Genomic DNA, 19,272 nt, shown 5'->3' with positions numbered 1-19,272 from the left:
AAGTAAATAAGAGGGTTATGTTTAAGGGTCATGTCATGGGGGGAAAAATATGTCATTCAGGTGTTTGGGAGGTATGCGAAATTGCCCTGGAGGAAAGGTGACAGGCTTCACAAAAAGTATCCCGTGGCAGCTCTCACTGGTGGGCTCCTTTGCTCAGGCCCTTGCTGATTTCAGCCTGGGGTCTCTTAGCTGGTCTCTGGGCTTCCAGCCTTTTGCCTTTCCCATCCGTCTGGCACTGCAGCCTGGTGGAGAGAAAAGAGCAAGAGCATCGACTGAAAATTCGAGAGGTTGGGGTTCCAGGCCTTCCTCTGCCACTAACTCAACTGTGTGATCTTATGGCCCTTCCCCTCTCTGGGCCTCAGCCTTTCTCAGAGCATATTCTATGGAACAATATTTCCATGAGACACCCAGTGGAAAGAACAAGTGTTCTTCCCCATGCCCCTTGGAGAGTCCCCTCAACAATGAAACCTATTCCACCCTCTTAATACATTGATCCAGACAGCTCCAAGAGCTCCCTTCCAGCTCTAAAATGCCACAGTCCATCCTATCATCACCCCCAGGGCCACCCCAGGAACTGGCTCCTCCATCCTCCTCCTCGCTCATCCAAAAACCTTATCATTGTTCTGAGTTCCTCTGATACTCTCAGGGCCCACATCCAGCCCATGGACAGGCTCTATCCATTCATCCTCCAGGGTTCACCTCCAGACCCTCTACTCTCCATTTCCACTCTACTTGCCCCACTGCAGTCCATTCTCAGAGCAGCCAGGGTTTTTAAAATGCAAATCAGATCACCTTGACACTCTACTTAAAACCCCCCAGTGGTTTATATGAGTAGTCAAATTCATAGATAGAGAAAGTAGAATGGTTGTTGCCAGGGGCTGGGAGAAGGGGGAATAGGACATTATTGTTTAATGGGTACAGAGTTTCAGTTGGGGAAAATGAAAAAGTTCCGGAGAGGGATGGTGGTGATGGTAGCACAACAATGTGAATGTACTTAGCACCACTAAACTGTACACTTAAAAATATTTAAGGGGATGGCCCCGTGGGGCAGTGGTTAAGTTCGCACGTTCCACTTTGGCGGCCCAGGGTTCACCAGTTTGGATCCCGGGTGCGGACATGGCACTGCTTGGCAAGCCATGCTGTGGCAGGCATCCCACATATAATGTGGAGAAAGATGGGCACGGATGGATGTTAGCTCAGGGCCAGTCTTCCTCAGCAAAAAAACGAGGAGGATTGGCAGCACATGTGAGCTCAGGGCTAATCTTCCTCAAAAAAAAAAAAAAGAAAGAAAAGAAAGAAAATGGGGACCGGCCCCGTAGCCAAGTGGTTAAGTTCACACTCTCTGCTTCAGCAGTCCAGGGTTTCACCGGTTCAGATCCTGGGCGTGGACCTAGCACTGCTGATCAAGCCGTGCTGTGACACCGTCCCACGTAACAGAACTAGAAGGACCTACAACTAGAATATACAACTATGCACTGGGGGGCTTTGGGGAGAAGAAGAAGAAGAAAAAAAAAAGATTGGCAACAGACGTTAGCTTGGGTGCCAATCTTTAAAAAAAGTTTTTTAATGATAAATTTTCACAAAAACAAAAACAACCAAGTGGCTTCCCAGTATATTTAGAATCAAATCCAAGTTTCACAGCATCACAAGGGGGCAAGCAAGAGCTCTAGGACCTGCTCCCTCCCCCCGCAAGCTCATCTGTAAATCTTCTGCACTCAGTTCCTCAATCCAGCCACCAGTGTCCTTCCTGCACCTCACCCAAATTCATGTCTACCTCAGAGCATTTGCTGTTCCTTCTGCTTGGAAACCACTTCTCTCTCCCCAGCCCCACCCCTATCCCCAACCCCCTTGCCTCTGAAACCCTGCGCTCTCCCCCTCCCACATCCTGTGACCTGACTCCTGTTTCCCCTTGGCTCCGTCTCATCACTTGGATCTCAGGTCAAATGTCTCCTCCTCACCAAGCCCTGGCCCAAGTATCCATCTGCAACAGGCACTTACAGCACATCATCAGTGTTAATTCCCCTGTAGTGCTTATTATTTGCAATTACAGTACCTCATCTTATTTATGTACTGGCTATGGCTTGTCCCCACCCCCCTACTTGAATGTAAGCTTCAGCAAGTTCCTATGCCTGTTCTCCCTGCCATATCCTGGCACATACAATAGTACCTAGTACACAGTAAATGCTTAGTAGATATTTGTTGAATGGATGAAGGAGAAAGAAGACAGCACTCGTCCTGTGCTGACCTGGGGAGCTCTGTGCTTGACACACTGGGCCTGGTTCTGCTCCCCTCTCCCTGGTGGGGCCTTCTCTCTCCAGCTCCACCCTCTCATTGACACACCCCTCTCCAGTACTGGTCACCCCTTGGCCTTCACACCCTCCCACTACTGAATGCCCCCTGCCGAGCACTCGGGCCCCCTTGCTCCAGCTCTCCATACTTGAAATCTCTCGGACTTACTTGTTCACAGCTCATATTGTCAGTCACTGAACCATGCAGATTCTATGGCAGAAGCCTGTCATGAGTATCTTTCTTCCCAATTCTAAGGTCAGCAAACAAGAGTAACTTCGAGAAAAAGTCTTGCTTTTTAGCTTGGTCCAACACCTGATCAACCCCACCTGGGAGCAGATGCCCACCAGATCTCTGGAGTCCACTCTCCTCGCACAGGTCATGCTCCACACTACTTTACAAAGACATTTTCTGACAGCACTTGTCAAACAGCCCTGCTCCTCCTCAAGAACTTTCAACGCTTCCTCAGTGCCTACAAGCTCCTCTACTGAGATCTGTGGCCCTCTCAGACTGGCCCCCACCTCTCTGCTGCATCTGTGTTCCCTTATTTTTTACTTAGTTCTTTATGTTTCAGTCAAACAGAACTGCTGACCATTCCCTATACATGCCCATCCTGCCTGAAATCTTTCTCATCTTTCAAGGCCAGTTTGAACCACCTCCTCTAGGAAACCTTCCTTGATTCAGAAGACCTGCCTGGGTCTCCTTTTGGTCCTCTTCAAATACTATTTTGTACTGTATTAGAATAATAGCAATAACCAATGTTGGTTAAACACTAATGTGCAAGGCACCATTCTATATTATTTCATTTAATCCTTACACCAATCTTACGAGGTAGATGCTATTGTTACCTGGGTTTTATAGATGAAGAAACTAAGGTACAGAGAGGTAACTTGGGGCAAGAAGTGACTTGCCCAAGATTGCAGTGCTATAAAGCAAGTGAGTCAGGATCTGAACCCAGACAGTCTGACTCCAAAGCCCATGCTCTTAAGCTCTACTCCACACTGTGTCCACCTTTTATCCTTTCTATGAAACAAGGCTCCCTCGCTGCTCCTTCTGCCTGAAAATCTTACCACACGCCAATTCCTGCTTAATGCTTTGGGAAACACAACCATCTCCTTCTCCAAGCTGCATTTCCTGGCATATCACAAACCAGGACAGGTTAGGTGGTGCCTCTGGACTTCCTCCATTACAGCCCCAATCACTCTCTTCCCACATAAAATGTGGGAACTGAATCAGCATGTCTCTGGAGCGCAGCACAAAAACCCACAGAGGCCTTAGTTGGTGTTTGCTTAATGAATGAATGGAGTCAGCCTTCCTCATCCTGGAATTCTCTTATCACCTGCAGTCTCTCCAAAGAAGGCACTCAATAAATGGTCATTGCATATTGACTGCACTTTCTTTTTTTTTTTTAAGATTTTATTTTTTCCTTTTTCTCCCCAAAGCCCCCCGGTACATAGTTGTATATTCTTCGTTGTGGGTCCTTCTAGTTGTGGCATGTGGGACGCTGCCTCAGTGTGGCTTGATGAGCAGCGCCATGTCTGCGCCCAGGATTCGAACCAACGAAACACTGGGCTGCCTGCAGTGGAGCACGTGAACTCAACCACTCTGCCACGGGGCCAGCCCCTGATTACACTTTCTAAGTGAAAGGTCACTGGCCGTGGTAGAGCTCCAGTTTCCTGCTGAGACTCCCCCAGACAGGCAGGGCTGGGTCCTGCATCCTGAGGAGCCACCCCTAGCTCCAAGGGGGAGGCCACTCTCTGGCTGGGAACTAAGGACCAAAAAACCTTTTTCTGCAGTGGTTCTTGTTTCTGGCTGGCTCCCTGCCCAGACGTCAGTTCTCACCTCACTGTCACCTGTGAGCCTCTGACCTGTGTTCTGCCCAGATCTAACTGTTCAGAGGAAGTGAGAGAAATATCTGGGCTCTGTGTCAGTTTCCAGCATTGCTGCCTTATAGCAGTGAAACTTTGAGAAAATCACTTAAGCTCTCTGAGCCTCAGTTTACTCACCTGCAAAACATCGCTATTGATATTCATGCCCTGCCTCCTTAGCAGGCTTCTTTACACTTTCTGAAGCATAAAACGTTGACAATAATTCACTCAACAAATGTTTATTGCACATTTACTATGTCATACATATTATTTTGTTAAAATGTCAGTCTTCACTATAACCCTTTGAGGTAGATATTATTGCTCCTCATTTTAGAGATGAGGGAGCTGAGGCTCAGGGAGGACATGTGACTTACCAGCGGTGCCTTGGGGCAAGTTGCAGAGACTAGATCTGTGCCCAGTGCTTTCCACTCTTTCCACCCACTTCACTTCCTGGGCCTCCTGCTGGCATCAGTTATCCGGGGCTTGTCCATGCCCTCCATCTGGAGCCCCCTCCCCAAGCCTTAGTTACCCTCAGCAGTTACCTCTGATGTAGATAAGCAACAGTGGGATTTTTTTTTGTCTGACACAACAGAAAGATGTTGGTTGCACCTGTTACTGAGATAACACTTGAGAAAAGTCCAGCATCTTACTCTCTTCATTTTTTTAGAAAGACTGGGGACAGGGGTGTCAAGTTTAATCTATTTGAATCTTTACAGGCACTTTTCTTTTTACAAGTTTGAATACTTGAGGGGTCCTTGAGGGAAGCCCAAAGGGTGAATTTTGCTTCCCAAATCCCTGACCCAGTCAGTCCTCAGGGCCAAGGTCAGCCTCCAACCCGGCCTGCGGGAGCCGCTCACCCGCACTCCTCAAAGATGTCCGGGTAGTGCCGGAACAACACCGGCGGGTCTCGGTCACCCCGGACCGGGGCCCGAGGCACAGCCCGGATCCCAGGCCTCCGGCCACGCCGCCCCCCAGAACAGGAGCGGTGGATCCACTGGTGCGCTTCCACGGCGAATTTCCTCTTGAAACGCATGCCACACTCGGGGCAGGGGAAGGGCCGCTCACCCGAGTGCATGCGCCGGTGGCTGACCAGCAGGGAGGGGTAGGTGAAGCGGCGGCCGCAGTCTGCACACACGTGGCGCCGCTGGCTGCCGGGAGCGTCCATGCTGGGCATGGGGATAGGGGGCTGCGCACCTGCGCTCTGGTCCCAGGCAGCTTTCGTGGGTGGTTGCGCTCTTGCCGAGGCTTTGCTGATGGTTGAGTCAAGGTTGTGTTTAATCGGTTCTTTAGGCCGCTCCTTCCCAGAAGTCTTTCTGGGTCCCTTTGCTCCTCGCCCTTCCTCGCGTTCCTCGTCCTTCTTGTTTGGGGCCTCTCCTGGGAAACAGGAATTAAGTTACATTTTAAACCATTTGCTTAGACTGTCTTAGGTTATAGGGTGCTTTTACTTAGGAAAGAGCCAGAAAAGTACTGCCTAGTGATTACTGCACAGGCTTCAAAGGAAGATAAACAAGGTTCAAATCTCTTAAGAATGACTTATCTGGGCCTTGGTTCCTCATGTGTCAAATGGGAATCAATGGTTTCTTTACTTCACAGGGTTGCTGGGAGGATTAAATAAGTAGAAGCATGTTAAGCACTTAGTAAATGCTCAATAAGCAGTAGGTATTATTGTGGTTTCTTGATTTTTTTTGTAGGGTAAGACTTTTAGAGATGAGAAAACATAATTGTTCAAAATCACTCTGGTAGGGGATGGTGAGGGGAGAAGAGCCAAATTGTCAATTACTGGGCATTTTCTCTTTGCACTGCTTGAGGAATGTGAAAGGAAGACCTGAAGCCACTTCCATTCTTACAGGAATGGAAAAAAGAAGCCTGAGTGGTGTTTTCTACGAGAGGGACCTGGAAACCTGAGTCATGGACTTGGGCTCCTGATTCTCCTACTTTGGTCTCAACATAACTACTGTCCCAAGTTCTGAAAACTTTGTAGCAGGTCTGCCTTCTTTTCTCCTCTAGTATCCAACATCATTTGGCCCTTTAATTCCTCTAGGGATGCTGGACATGGGGATCTGAAAGAAATCATTGCTAGACAGGAACCCCTCCCAGGTTGGGGAAGACTTGGGACAATCCCTCACCTCTCAGAGCTCCTCCCAGGCTTTCCCCCTCCTCAGGATCCTGGGCGGCGGGGCTCCAAGCCTCACTCTCCTGTTCCATCCAAGAGATGAGGGCTGGCTTGGGGCCTGGGAATCCTGGGAGAGAACAGGGATCACAGAGCTGGCCTGAGAGGTCGTCCTGGGAAGATGGCATCCCCCTGTCAGGGTGAGGGCACCTCCTCAGAATTTATGCTCAATCTGGACAGGATCTGCAATGCTCCTGCATGATGGAAGTGGATGCAGGATGGACGTTCTCCTGAGGGGGTACCTGAAGTCCTGGGAATGGGGGCTGGTGCTGTTGGTAGAATAGTGCGGGATTAGGGCTGACAATCCTCTCGGTCCTTCTATATCACAACCCCTGTGAACCCCAGTGAAGGAGGAGAGGGGCGCTGACCCGGAGCCTCACCGAGCGCGCCCAGGTGGCCGTAGGTCTCCCGCATCACGTCCCGGTACAGGGCCCTCTGCGCGGGCCGCAGACACCCCCACTCCTCCGGGGAGAAGTACACGGCCACGTCCGCGAACCTCACGGCCACCGGCTTGTTGCAACCAGGCAGGGTCTCCCCCGGTCTCAGGGCCAGAAGCGGGGCTGGGGGCGGCGCCATGGGGCCTGCCAGCCCCGAGCAGCGGCCGCCTTGTCCCCGGGGCCACCGCCTCCCCGCTCCTGGCCTCGGCTTTAGTCGTCCACAGGAAGGGCTCCCGAGCCCGGGGCCCCGCCCAGGCTTGGCGTCCGAACGCGGCCGTGGGAACCGAAGTAGCAGAGACTGGCTGTTAGGGATGCGGGGATTCTGATGGGGCCAAATAAACCCCTTCGGTGTTTATTCGCTTTATGGCAGCTTGGACATAGACACCCGGGGTTAAGAGACCCGGAAGGTGCCTTCAGAAAATATGGCGACATCCTGGCTTCAGTTGTCACTGGCTGCTTTTAAGGGCGCCATCCCTTGATCATATCAAACATGGCGCCTCTCCGGTATCTCCGGCCTCACGGGCCACTTGCCCTTAAATACAATGGCCGCTGCGGGTGGGTTTTTTGGGGGGCTGTGGGGAGAGGGCAAGGAGAGGGAACCGAGAGGGTGTCGAGAGGAGCTTTCTTGCCTTCAAGAAAGACCGACCGGCCCGCAGGTTCTAGCACCTCGCAGCCAGCACTGCAGGGCGGCCGATGGTTGGCCGTGAGGGCAGGAAGCGGCTGCGCTGCGAGGCCGGGGCTGGCGGGGCGTTGGAAGGCGCCCGAGCCCTGAAGCCTCGGTCGGCGGGCTCTGGAACCGGTCGAGGACCTTGGCATCTGTGGAGCCCGGGATTGTGTCCCCAGCGATCTCCTTTCATGCCTCCTGACAGCAGGATCTGGAATCCGGTCCCTAGCCCCTGCGAGAAGATGCACACCCCCTGGCCAAATCGTGGGGACAGCCGAGGTAGAAACCAGGTACACGTTTACACTGGGGACCACCGCTGCAGAGCCCACCCGACTCCTAGCGCCTGCCGCTCGGCTCACAGAGTCTCTAGATCGGAGCTGCATGCGGAAGAATGTGCTTGGTGGGGCTGGAACTAGTTGGGGAAATTTTAAAGTACGTTTAAATTTTTTTCGAAATTCATTAAATGTACATGGTTTTTTAAAAGTAATACAAGAGGTTTATAATGAAAAAGACAATCCCCTGTACCCTTTCCCCCTGTTCCCTAGAGACTACTTTAAACTCTTTATTCAGTTGAGTTATATTGTACATAGTGTGCAATGCACACTTTCAGTGTAAAATTTGACAAATGCATACAACGGTGTTAACCATCACCCAAAACAAGACATAGGACATTGATGTCGCCCCTGAATGTTTCCTTGTGTAACCTTTCCGGTCAATACAAAATATTGTGGTAAAATACACACAAATAACCATTTTAAACCGTATAATTCAGTGGCATTTAGTACATTTACAATGTGCAACCAACATCACTACTTTCATCCCTCCGGAAGAAAACCCCCTACCCACTGAGCAGCTGCTCCCCATTCTCCCCGCCCCCCAGCTCATGGCCATCACTAATCTGCTTTCTGTCCCTATGAATTTGCTTTTTCTGGATATTTCACTTAAATGGAATCATACGATATGTGGCCTTTTGTGTCTGGCTTGTCCTTAGCAGAATGTGATTTCAAAGTTCCTCCATGTTGTAGCCTTTCTCAGTACTTCCTTCCTTTTTATGGCTGAATAATATTCCATTGTATGGATATACCTCATTTTGTTTATCCATTCAGCAGTTGATGGACACTTGGGTTTTGCACCTTTTGTCTAGTGCTGCTATGAACATTAGTGTACAAGTTTTTCAGTTTAAGAGCTTTGAGATATAATTCACTTACTGTACAATTCACCCATTTAAAGTGTACAGTTCAATGGTTTTGGTATATTACTAAATTTTTTAAATTGTGGTAAAATATATGAGACATAAAATTTGCCATTTTAACCATTTTTAAGTGTACAGTTCAGTGGCACTAATTACATTCACAATGTTGTGCAGCTATCACCACTATCTATTTCCAAAACATTTTCCATCACCGTGAAAGGAAACATGGAACCCATTAAGCAGTCACTCTCCTCTCCTCCAGCCCCTGGTAACTTCTTTTTTTTTGAGGAAGATTAGCCCTGAGCTAACATCTGCCACCAATCCTCTTTTTTGTTGAGCAAGAGTGGCCCTGAGCTAACATCTGTTGCCAATCTTCCTCTTTTTGCTTGAGGAAGATTGCTGCTGAGCTAACATCTGTGTCCACTTTCCTCTATTTTTCGTACGTGTGACACCACCACAGCATGGGTTGGTGAGCAGTATAGGTCCACGCCCAGGATCCGGCCCTGCAAACCCAGGGCTGCCAAAGTGGAGCACAGAAACTTAACCACTACACCACTGGGCTGACCCTGTTTGCTTTTTTTAATTGAAATATATTTGACATAGACATTGTGTAAATTTAAGATGTACGTGTTGATTTGATACACTTATATATTGAATGCTATCGTCACTGTTTGCTTTTCTTGAATTTTCTAATTGTCTTTCTTTTCTCCTTGCATTATCTGCCCTTTCTGCTTCTTTAAGTTGTTCCAAATTACCTAGAATAGCATCAAATCTGAAATCCCCATTTTTTTCCCGGAAAACCTCCCTCCTTGAGCCCTCAGTCCTCTCTCTCTAAGTTGGACTGGGCCTCGGCTCTCACCCAGGGTTTTCCCTTCCTCCTCTCCTGGGTTGTGTCCTAGATTCAGTGTTTTCCTATCTTTCAGTCGAGATGGGTTCTGTCAAAGGCTTGTGGCGTTAGACTGTGAGTACTAGATGTCTTCATCCCCATGTTTGCAGTATTGCTGCAGTCGGGCAGGATGGCAGACACTGTTTGCTAAACAAGCTTGGGGCTGCTCACTGGCAATAACGGACAGGACCTACTAGGTCTCTGCTGGCAGCAGCCCACAGTGTGGTCTTGGAACCATTCCTTGCTCGGCTCTCCTGCCTGCCCTTGCACACACTGTCTCCTCTTTTTGCTCAGGAACGTTCTTTGTTGCTGATAAGCTAGTGCCTTTTTAGTCGTTATATTTTCTGGCCCTATCCTTGCTATTTTTCACCTGGAATACTTTCTGGCTTTTAATGTAACCTGCTGATTTCGCCTGAACAATTCTATGCTTACTTTATAACTGAGTTCTAGATGTGCCTCACTGCACTCATTGTGGTGAATAATGTGGAAATGGAGTCAGGAAAAATATATCCTCATAAATAAGTCTCTTTTTAAACAGAGAATCAACTTTACCTAAAGAGAAACTACAAAGCATTTCACCGAGACCAAAAAATACTTTTGTCTGTTCAGGTGCTATGTTGTTTTTTTTTTTTTTTTTTTTTGAGGAAGATTAGCCCTGAGCTAACTACAGCCAATCCTCCTCTTTTTGCTGAGGAAGACTGGCCCTTAGCTAACATCCGTGCCCATCTTCCTCTACTTTATACATCGGACACCTACCACAGCACGGCTTTTGCCAAGCAGTGCCATGTCCGCACCCGGGATCTGAACCAGCGAACTCCGGGCCACCGGGAAGTGGAACATGCGAACTTAAACACTGTGCCACCAGGCCAGCTCCTCAGGTACTCTGTTCTAAGTTGCTTCTCATTGCACTAGGGATGGAGAAGACTTAACTAATCAGATTGCAACAAACTTTCAAGACTAAAACTATTCCATCATAAGTGGCTGACCAAGTTGTTTTTCCTGCCCATCATTATAAAAATACAAAGATGCTCTTGCTTTCAAATTTTTTTGATTTATTTTTTAAATTTTTATTTATTTATTTATTTATTTTGAGGAAGATTAGCCCTGAGCTAACTGCGGCCAATCCTCCTCTTTTTGCTGAGGAAGACTGGCCCTGAGCTAACATCCATGCCCATCTTCCTCTACTTTCTATATGGGATGCCTGCCACAGCATGGCTTGCCAAGCGGTGCCATGTCCACACCCGGGATCCGAACTGGCGAACCCCAGGCCGCCAAAGCGGAACCTGCGCACTTAACCGCTGCGCCACTGGGCCGGCCCCTCAAATTTTTTTAATGCCCACCAAATTGTATATGTTTGTTCAAGAATCTAGATAATTATGAGAAGTTATAAAACATACAGGAGATAATTATGGTTCATAAATTTTACCTGTCAACAACAGGGTCTTTAAGGGAGAGATAAAGTTTAAGGGAGAGCATCTGAACTTTAAGGAGAGCTAAAGTTTCTTGCATAAAGCTCAGCCCTATGTTGAAGTGTCTAGGAGTGAAATGTAGCGATGTCTGCAACTTACTATGAAATAGGTTAAAGAAAATAAGGTGGATAAATGATGGCTGGAGGGATGGATAGATGGATTGATGTGTGATATAGCAAATATAGCAAAACTGCAGAATCTAGGTTAATTGTAGAGTCTAAGTGATAGGCTTATGGGTGTTTACCATAAAATTCTTTCAACTCTTGAATGACTGAAAAATTTTATAATAATATGTTGGAGGGAAGCTCTGCTGTTTGTTCTTTAAACTATAAAGACATGCTGAGTGCCTTCATGTTTTTTTTATAAGTTAGACAACTAAGGCTCAGAAATGCTAAATAATAGACTTAAGGCCACACAGCTGGTGGGGACTGAGCTGAACCTGGAATCTAGGTGTACCAATTTAGGAGAGGCTATGTGGTAAAGTAATGATAACACCCAGTTCCCATTATTAATCATCTTTGGAACCCAGGGCTCTGGAGAAGCAGTCCCTTGTCCAGAGAGATATTTGACTCACCAGCACCATTCCTGGCATGCAGACGTTCTGAGTCCCACCCAATTCCTTGCTTATTCCTTCAACGGTTTCCTGTTCAAAAGCAGGGCTAGCAGATCCAAATGGGTCAGAAAGATCTTTCTTGACTATTGACAACATACAAGCATTAGAGTAAAAATTAGACTGGGGATACTATGCCTTGATTTCAACTCTAATCACAGTAATTTACTCTCTCTTTTAAAAAAAGTTCCCAGAATTGTACTTCCAGCTGCTGTGGCCCAAGAATATATCTTCATTCAAAAGATGTAAAATCCAGGGAACATGCAAATAAGTGAAGAAAAAACATTGCAATCACTAATTCATAAAAGTTGGAAAAAAAACCTTTAAGCTCATTAAGTGTGATACTTTTGTGCAGTACACGCAGAGTGACCGTAGGGCAGGACAGTTCCCCACCTGAAGTCACTGTCTTCTCTATGGCCACCTCTAGGTCTTCAAGACCAAACAGTGCCAACAATGGCTTGACACCGCACGTGTCTCTTTGCCAGATGTTTCACTTGCCCTGGCTAAAAGACAGAATCCTTGGATGAGCTTCCCCCAGTGGGGAGAGGCCCAAGGTGTGCCCTCTATTCCAGGATCCCCAGAGTAGCTATGGGCTCCTTTAATAGGCTCTTGTGTCTAGGAAACCCCTGTACCCTTGTATAGGAGAGATAGAGACCAGAAAGCAGATTGCTTTAAGGGAGAGAACAATCCAGAAAGAAATGCCAGTTGGGTGAATGGTTTGCAGTGAAGTAACCCCAAGTGAGACTTGGAAGTGGAGCTTCAGAAAATGGGTTCAGCCCTCAGGTGGCCTTTCAGATTCCTGCCTCCTTCTTCCAATGTACCTTCTCTGTGCTCTGTCACCTCTGCTTATTTCCTAACACAGAGCTTTGTTTTTCCTTAAATGCCCACTTCCTTTCCTTATCCTGATAAAATGCATAAACTTTGCCTCTTCTTTTCCAGAGAAAACTCTAACCATCTCATGTGAGCTCTATCACCTACACTCTTGGAATATATCTGGAAAGTACCAGAAATGAACTGGGGGATCCTGGCCTCCCAAAACAGGAATTGGCTCTGAAAGCCCTACTGTAGGCTGCTGCCACCTCAGCCTCTCGCCAGAGCGATGGATCCACTGATGGGCTTCCAAGGCATACTTGCACTTGACGCATTTCCCATACTTGGGGCAGGGGTGGGGCCAGCTGTCAGAATGGATGCGCTGGCGACCGAGGAGGAGAGAAGAGTAGGTAAAGTGAAGGCCACAGTCAGGGCAGGGATAGAGCTTCTCGCCTGTGCCTGTGGATAGCCAGCAGAGAGGTGCAGGCAAAACGGAGGCTGCAGGTGGGAGAGCTGTAGGGCTTCTTGCCTGTGTGCTTGCGCTGGCAGACTGCCAGCAAGTTGGGGTAAGTGAAGCCACTCTTGCAGTCTGGGCGTGGGTAGGGCTTCTCCCCGGCATGAGCCCGCCTCTGGATGGCCGGGGAAGCCCTCTGGCAGAAGCGTCGCCCACAATCAGGGCAGGGGTAGGGCTTTTCACCTGTGTGGATGAACTGATGCTGGAGCAGGTACTTGCGCTGGGAGAAATGGGCCTGACAGTGGTTGCAGGGAAGGGGCCGCTGCCCAGAGTGGACCCGCTTATGTCTCGCCAACAAGGAGGGACAGCTGAAGTTGCAGCCACAATCTGGGCAAGAGTAGGGTGGTCTGCGGGTGGGAGTGTCCTTGAGCCAAGGGTTGATGGGGCTTTGCCTTGAGTTCTCGTAGAGCTCTGGGCAAGCAGCTTTGTGATTGAGGTCAAGTGGCGTGCTGGATAGCAGCCACTCCTTGAGAGACACTCCCTCATGTTCCATCTATTTTTGCTTTGGACTCTTCTTTAGCACTTCTTTCTCCTCACTCCCATCGCTGGATCCTGAGACAGGGGAAAAGATAAAACTTGAAACTTAGACCACAGCCTGCCCTGGGAGGCAGCATGAATGGCTGAGTATATGGCCCCCTGGGAATGAGGCTCAAAGATTGCCGCCTCACCAAGCTCTGAAAGCTAGCCTGGAGTAAAAGCAAATTTTATTGTTGCTCAGGGTTATGACAGGAAAGCCCTGAAAACTGGAGATAAAGGGAGGAGTCAACATTATTGAACTCCTTCTCTGTGCCAGGCATTGAGAGCAGAGATGGTCCCAGCCTTCATGGAGCTTACAGTCCTAAACCTCTTCATGATCCCTTTGCAAAACAGCCATTAAATGACCTCCCATGGTGCCATTCAAGGCCATTATCAAAAAGTCTACACTTGCACTGCACTCTAGGTTCCACCGGAAACCTGCTGGGAACAAACACTACGACATCATGGCTGGAGGAAAAACGTGTTTTCTTTATTTTGAAATCTCTGACGAGGCATTATCCATTATACTATGATCCACATAATTAATATCCAAAAGGAATATTTGTCTTCATTTTATCACACAGCAAAAAACAAATTACAAGTGTTTCCTATTTCCCTTAGCTGCCTTGGAGGCCCAAGCTCTATTTTGCATTTAACTGGGGTTTTCCAGCGTGATTAAGTGGTGCTATAAATCCCAATTTAGCTGTTGTATTGAGCCATTTTGCAGTGAGATAGGAACCTTACTGCAGATGAGGTGCAGTGAGACATGATGGGGCTTTGGAGGAGGCAGTGTGCGCTGAGATCCGCGTGGGAGGGCGGGGGGTTTGAAGTGAAGTACCTGCGACCTTTGCTGGGCTATCAGCCTTTGGATCCTGGGCCTCCGGGCCCCACGCCTCCACCTCTCCTTCCACCCAAGAGATAAAAGCGAGTTTGGGGCCTGAAAATGCAGCGAAGGCGAAACACTGGGTTCAGCTGAGAACTGGAGAGCGGAGGGTGAGGCTGCTTCCTCAGTGCCCCACACTTCCAGTCCACTCGTCTCCGGACATCAATCCCCCTTCCCACAGATTACTGGGGGTCCTGGCCGGATCGCCGGACCTCACCGAGCGCGCCCAGGTGGCCGTAGGTCTCCCGCATCACGTCCCGGCACAGGGCCCTGAGCGCGGGCCGCAGACACCCCCGCTGCCCCGGGGAGCAGTACGCGGCCACGTCCGCGAAGCTCAGGGGCCCTGGGCTGCTTTCCCTCGTCCGCCCCGGCCCGGCCTCCCCGGGTACTTCCGCCGGGACCAGGGCCAGGGGGCGCCACGGGCAAGCCCCTCGTGCTTCGCAAAGAGAGGCTTCCGGGATATGTGGAAACGGTGCAGCATTCCTGCCTTTCCTCAGAAAAAGTCCTTAAAAGCCCACAGCCCTGCCCTTAACCAAGATGGCACCTCTTTAGCCTCAACAGCCCTTGCTTTTCCTCTCTGCGCAGACGTACCAAAGGGAAAGCGGCAGGGCAGCTGGACTCCGTAGCGTGACACACCGACAGATGACGTTGATTGGGTCGCACCGGCGGACAGGGGGCAGGAAGGCTGTGATTGGTCTTTCCGGAGCGGCCTGTTTGAAAGGCTGAAGGGAAGCAGCGAGTGGTCTGCAGGTGGCCTGGGCCGAGGGGCGGCTGGATCGCTCTTGATTTGGCTTCTCCGGAACAGCAACCTAAGAGAGAGGCTCTGATGGGTTGAAGCTACTCCCTTACGGACTGCTACTCACATGAGACCTCTTACAGGCAGGTCCGGATGTCCGGGGCTTGGAGGTGAGTAAAAGCTTAGGGCAAAGACGGGCGGATTTTGGAGGTGAGGGAGTTGGGGGCGGCCTACCCTCTGGGTACTCAGGGCTAGCCCGGGCCGGCTGCGGGAACCGGTTCCTACCTGTATTTGATTTGGGCCATGCCCCGAGATCACAGATGCCTTTCCTTTTCTAGACATAGAATCTGAGGGACAGAAAGGCCAGGTGACTGCTCACGGGGGACAGAGCTGGGATTCAAAGTCATCTTCTGACTCCCAGGTTCAGCTAAGTGCTCAGTGTAGCGCACTGCACAAAGTAAGTACTTAATAGATATGAATTTGTAGTTGTTATTGTAATTACATTACGATCAGTACCCTGTCTCAAGCAGAAATCCTGTATTCAAACCGTGAACAGTAATGGGCACCCCTCTCTCTGGTCTGTCAGGCAAAACTAGCAAGCAGGCTGCATAGGCATAGAGTCAGTGCAAAATCTATGCCGTACTGTGAAGCGGCCTTGCAGGGCATCTTAAGCTTGTGTCAGAATGACTTTACAACCCTTTACCTCATGACTGAAGACGCCAGCTGGAAAACCTCTGCAACAGGAAGAGATAAAGAGTACCTGGCTCTCACATAACCTAGCTGCATTTTTGAGGTTTGGGAAATGATTAGCGACTCTGGTCCTTGCCTCTCTCCACACATAGATAACATCAACATTCCAGGATTTATAACCAAGAAGTTCTTATTTATTTTATCTTTAATGTATTACCTAGAGAAAAACGAGATGTACGCTGTCATGGAGGAACAGATACCCCTTTGACGTATATGATTGTTTGATGTGCAAGCCCCTTTCTGCACATACACTGCTTTGAAAAACTATATAAGCTGCGCTCAGATCTGTAGACCTTGAAACTTCCTTCAGAACACTCTTTTGGACTGTTTCCCAGGCTCAAGTTCCTCTTCTTGATTATTGAATAAACTCCTTCATCTAACTTTATCGAGATTCTTTATTTCAGTCAACAAAATTAAAGCTCGTAAATGGGTAACAAAAAAATCAGATCATCTCTTAAGATGAAAATTTTCAAACTTTTCTAAGTATTCATAAGAGTGGAGAAGGAAAGTTCTAGAGATGTAAAAAAAAAAAAAAACGGTGTCCATCTATTTCTAAAGTGTTGGACTCTCTTAGACTACTGGTGGAGTGTAAGGTGGTACAACCACTTTGGAAAACTGGCAGAATCTGCTAAAGCTGAATCTGTGCATACCCTGTAACCCAGCAATTCCACTCTTAGGTGTATACCCAACAGAAATGCATGCATATGTTTACTGAAAGATATGTACTCAAATGTTCACAGCCAGACTAGTTGCAATAGCCCAAAACTGGAAACTATCCACAGCAGTAGAATGAATAAATAACTGTGGGATGCTCATTCAGAAATGAGAATGAATACTCTACAACCACATGCGTCATATGGATAAATCTTGCAGACAAATGTTGAGCAAAAGAAGCCAGACAAAATAGTATATATGATTCCATTTATATGAAGTATAAAAACAGGCAAAACTAATCCCAGCTATTAAGAATCAGGATAGTGGGTTACCCTTTTTGCTTCTAGGGGCCTGATAATATTCTGATTCTTGATCTAGGTGTTGATTACTCAGATGTGTTCAGTTTGTGAACATTAATGGAGCTGTACACTTATGATATGTGAACTTAGTGTGTATTATGCTTCACCTTAACAAGTCTGCTCCCTCTAGTCCCCTTCGCTGCCCAGTTTCCTGTGTCCTTCCTGAAATATTTAGGTATAGAAAAGCATATTTCTTTTGTTTTTTTCTTTTCCCAAGTAACACACTAAACACACTTCACTTTGCTTTTTTTCCTCAATGTGTCTTCTAGATTGTTTGATTTCAGCACATATAAATCTTCTTTTTTTAATGGCAACATAATGTTCTATTATCTGGATGAAAATTTATTTAGCTTATTCTGTGTTGATGGGCAATTAGTTTGTTTCCAGTCTTACTATGATAAACTGCTGTAATCATATCCTTAGAAATCCTTCTTTGGAGACAGAAGATGAGCATCTCTGTTGAATAAAACCCTAGAACCAGAATTGCTGGTTCAAAGGGAAGGCTAGTGTTTTAAGCCATTTATCAATTTAAATTATTAAACTTTTCTCCAAAACCCACAAGAATTGATATATCCAGAAGATATACTACATTTATTTTGTATCTTCAAGCTACCCAGTTTTGAGAAGCATGGTATTAAGGTCTTTTATTTATTCAGATGACATGGTAGACAGAATAATGGACCCCAAATATGTCCATGTCCTAATCCCTGAAGCCTGTGAGTAGGTGACAGTGGCAAACAGGACTTTGCAGCTGTGATTAAGCTAAGGATTTTGAGATGGAAAGACTATCCTAGATTATCCCAGTGGGTCTAATGTAATCCCAATGGTCCTTATAAAAAGGAGGCAGGAAGAGCAAAGTCAGAGAACATGTGACAACAATAACAGGTGGGAGTGATGCCTTGCTGGAAAGGGGCCACAAACCAAGGAATGCAGGCAGCCTCTTTTTCCTGCTTGGAGGCCAGAAAAGGCAAGAAATGGATTTTCTCCTAGAGACTGGAGAATGCAACCTTGCCAACATCTTGATTTTAGTCCTGTAAGAACTATTTTCGGACTTCTGACCAGAGAACCATAAGATAACAAATTTGTGTTGTTTTAAACCGCCTAGTTTGCGGTAATTTCTTACAGTAGCAATAGGAAACTAATGCAGGTAACTTTGTTGAGTAACTATTTCTGAGCTTTGTCGAGTACTATACTGGGTGTGGGAACACTCTCCCAGCTCTGAATTTAAGAACTAAAGGTCTAAAAGAGAAGCAGTTCTCAAACACATTGTGCTGAATGAAAGAAGCCTTAGATAAAAGAATACACACTGATTCCAATTATATGAAGTTTTATATCAAGGAAAACAAATATATGGCGGGGACAAAATTAGAACAGTAGTTGTCTCTGGTGGGGTGGGGATGGGAGTAACTAGGAAAGGTCATGAGGGAACTTTCTAGGATGATGGTAATGTTCTATATCTTGATGGGGTTTGGGTTACACAGATGTATGCATTTGTCAACACTCAGCAAATATACACTTAAATGTGCTCATTTTCTTTGATGTAAGTTTAACTCAAAATAAAAACTATGTAAAACAAATATTGATCTCTACTTAATGATGTGCATGCTGAAATGTTTAGAGGTGAAGTGTACTGATATCAACGATTTCTTTGAAATGCATCAAAAAATAAAATGCACTGGTAGAGAGATGGATAGTTCTGTAATAAAGCAAGTATAGTAGAATGTTAATGGTAGAATTAGGTGGTAAGTATATGAGTGTTCACTGTAAAATTCTTTCAAACTGTATGTTTGAAAACTTTCAAAATAAAATATTCAGGGGAAAAGGGAAAGAGAAGCAAGGTGGATAATGCTTAGACAAAGCCTGATTAACCATTTTAAAGTGTACTATGAAGTGGCATTTAGAGCATTCACCATGTTGTGCAACTACCACCTCACTCTAGTTTCAGAACTTCATCACTGTTGGGATTTTGATTTGATGACACTGAATCTGTAGATTTCTTTGGTTAGTACTGTCATCTTAACAATACTAAGTTTATGGGGCCGGCCTGGTGGCACAGCGGTTAAGTGCACACATTCTGCTTTGGTGGCCTGGGGTTCACCGGTTCGGATCCCGGGTGCGGACACGGCACTCCTTGTCAAGCCATGCTGTGGTAGGCGTCCCACATATAAAGTTGAGGAAGATGGGCATGGATGTTAGCTCAGGGCCAGTCTTCCTCAGCAAAAAGAGGAAGATTGGCAGCAGTTAGCTCAGGGCTAATCTTCCTCAAAAAAAAAAAAAAACCCACTAAGTTTTCCAATTCATGGACATAAGATGTCTTTCCATTTATTTAGGTAGTTTTAAATTTCTTTGAGCAGTATTCTGTAGTTTTCAGTGTATAAATCTTTCACCTCCTTAGTTAAATTCCCAAGTATTTTGTTTTTAATGCCATTGTATATGGAATTGTTTTCTTAATTACCTTTCTGAATTGT

The 19,272-nt window shown here is 47.1% G+C and overlaps 2 protein-coding genes and 1 long non-coding RNA gene across 6 annotated transcripts; 1 reads left to right on the top strand and 2 right to left on the bottom strand.

The window, feature by feature from the left end:
* Positions 1-4,377: 4,377 nt before the first annotated feature.
* Positions 4,378-7,770, bottom strand: LOC138917131 (zinc finger protein 688-like). 4 transcript variants are annotated; one of them, XM_070231929.1, is made up of 3 exons: positions 6,705-7,770; positions 6,281-6,394; positions 4,378-5,528 (listed from the first exon to the last, which is right to left on the bottom strand). In XM_070231929.1, exons 1-3 carry the CDS (start codon positions 6,898-6,900, stop codon positions 5,008-5,010), a joined length of 831 nt encoding a protein of 276 aa, XP_070088030.1. In that variant the 5' UTR covers positions 6,901-7,770; the 3' UTR covers positions 4,378-5,007. The 4 variants fall into 4 exon arrangements, with proteins under 4 accessions (XP_070088030.1, XP_070088032.1, XP_070088033.1 ...); XM_070231931.1 differs by having other exon boundaries at positions 6,281-6,593; positions 6,705-7,595; XM_070231932.1 differs by having other exon boundaries at positions 6,281-6,456; positions 6,705-7,154.
* On the top strand, positions 7,188-16,176 carry LOC138917132 (uncharacterized). Its single transcript, XR_011424659.1, has 5 exons — positions 7,188-7,316; positions 7,634-7,715; positions 14,891-15,211; positions 15,380-15,498; positions 15,953-16,176. It is a non-coding gene; the product is annotated as an uncharacterized lncRNA (long non-coding RNA).
* On the bottom strand, positions 12,423-14,805 carry ZNF785 (zinc finger protein 785; the record flags this gene model as incomplete). The annotated part of the gene is given in 4 exon segments (XM_005598941.4): positions 12,423-12,850; positions 12,852-13,458; positions 14,261-14,384; positions 14,518-14,805. Coding segments are annotated over 4 exon segments (1,317 nt in total), but the record flags the coding sequence as incomplete, so codon positions are not given.
* Positions 16,177-19,272: the final 3,096 nt, after the last annotated feature.

Source organism: Equus caballus, chromosome 13 (genome assembly GCF_041296265.1).
Source record: "Equus caballus isolate H_3958 breed thoroughbred chromosome 13, TB-T2T, whole genome shotgun sequence".
NCBI lineage: Eukaryota > Metazoa > Chordata > Mammalia > Perissodactyla > Equidae > Equus > Equus caballus.
This window is presented reverse-complemented; position numbering and strand designations above follow the sequence as displayed.

Coding starts and splice junctions, on each gene's coding strand:
- LOC138917131 (XM_070231929.1), bottom strand. CDS start 6,900: ATGGCGCCGCCCCCAGCCCCGCTTCTGGCCCTGAGACCGGGGGAGACC. Junction 6,395..6,704: donor CGGCCACCTGGGCGCGCTCG/GTGAGGCTCCGG, acceptor GTTCTCTCCCAG/GATTCCCAGGCCCCAAGCCA. Junction 5,529..6,280: donor CCTGGGAGGAGCTCTGAGAG/GTGAGGGATTGT, acceptor CCTGTTTCCCAG/GAGAGGCCCCAAACAAGAAG.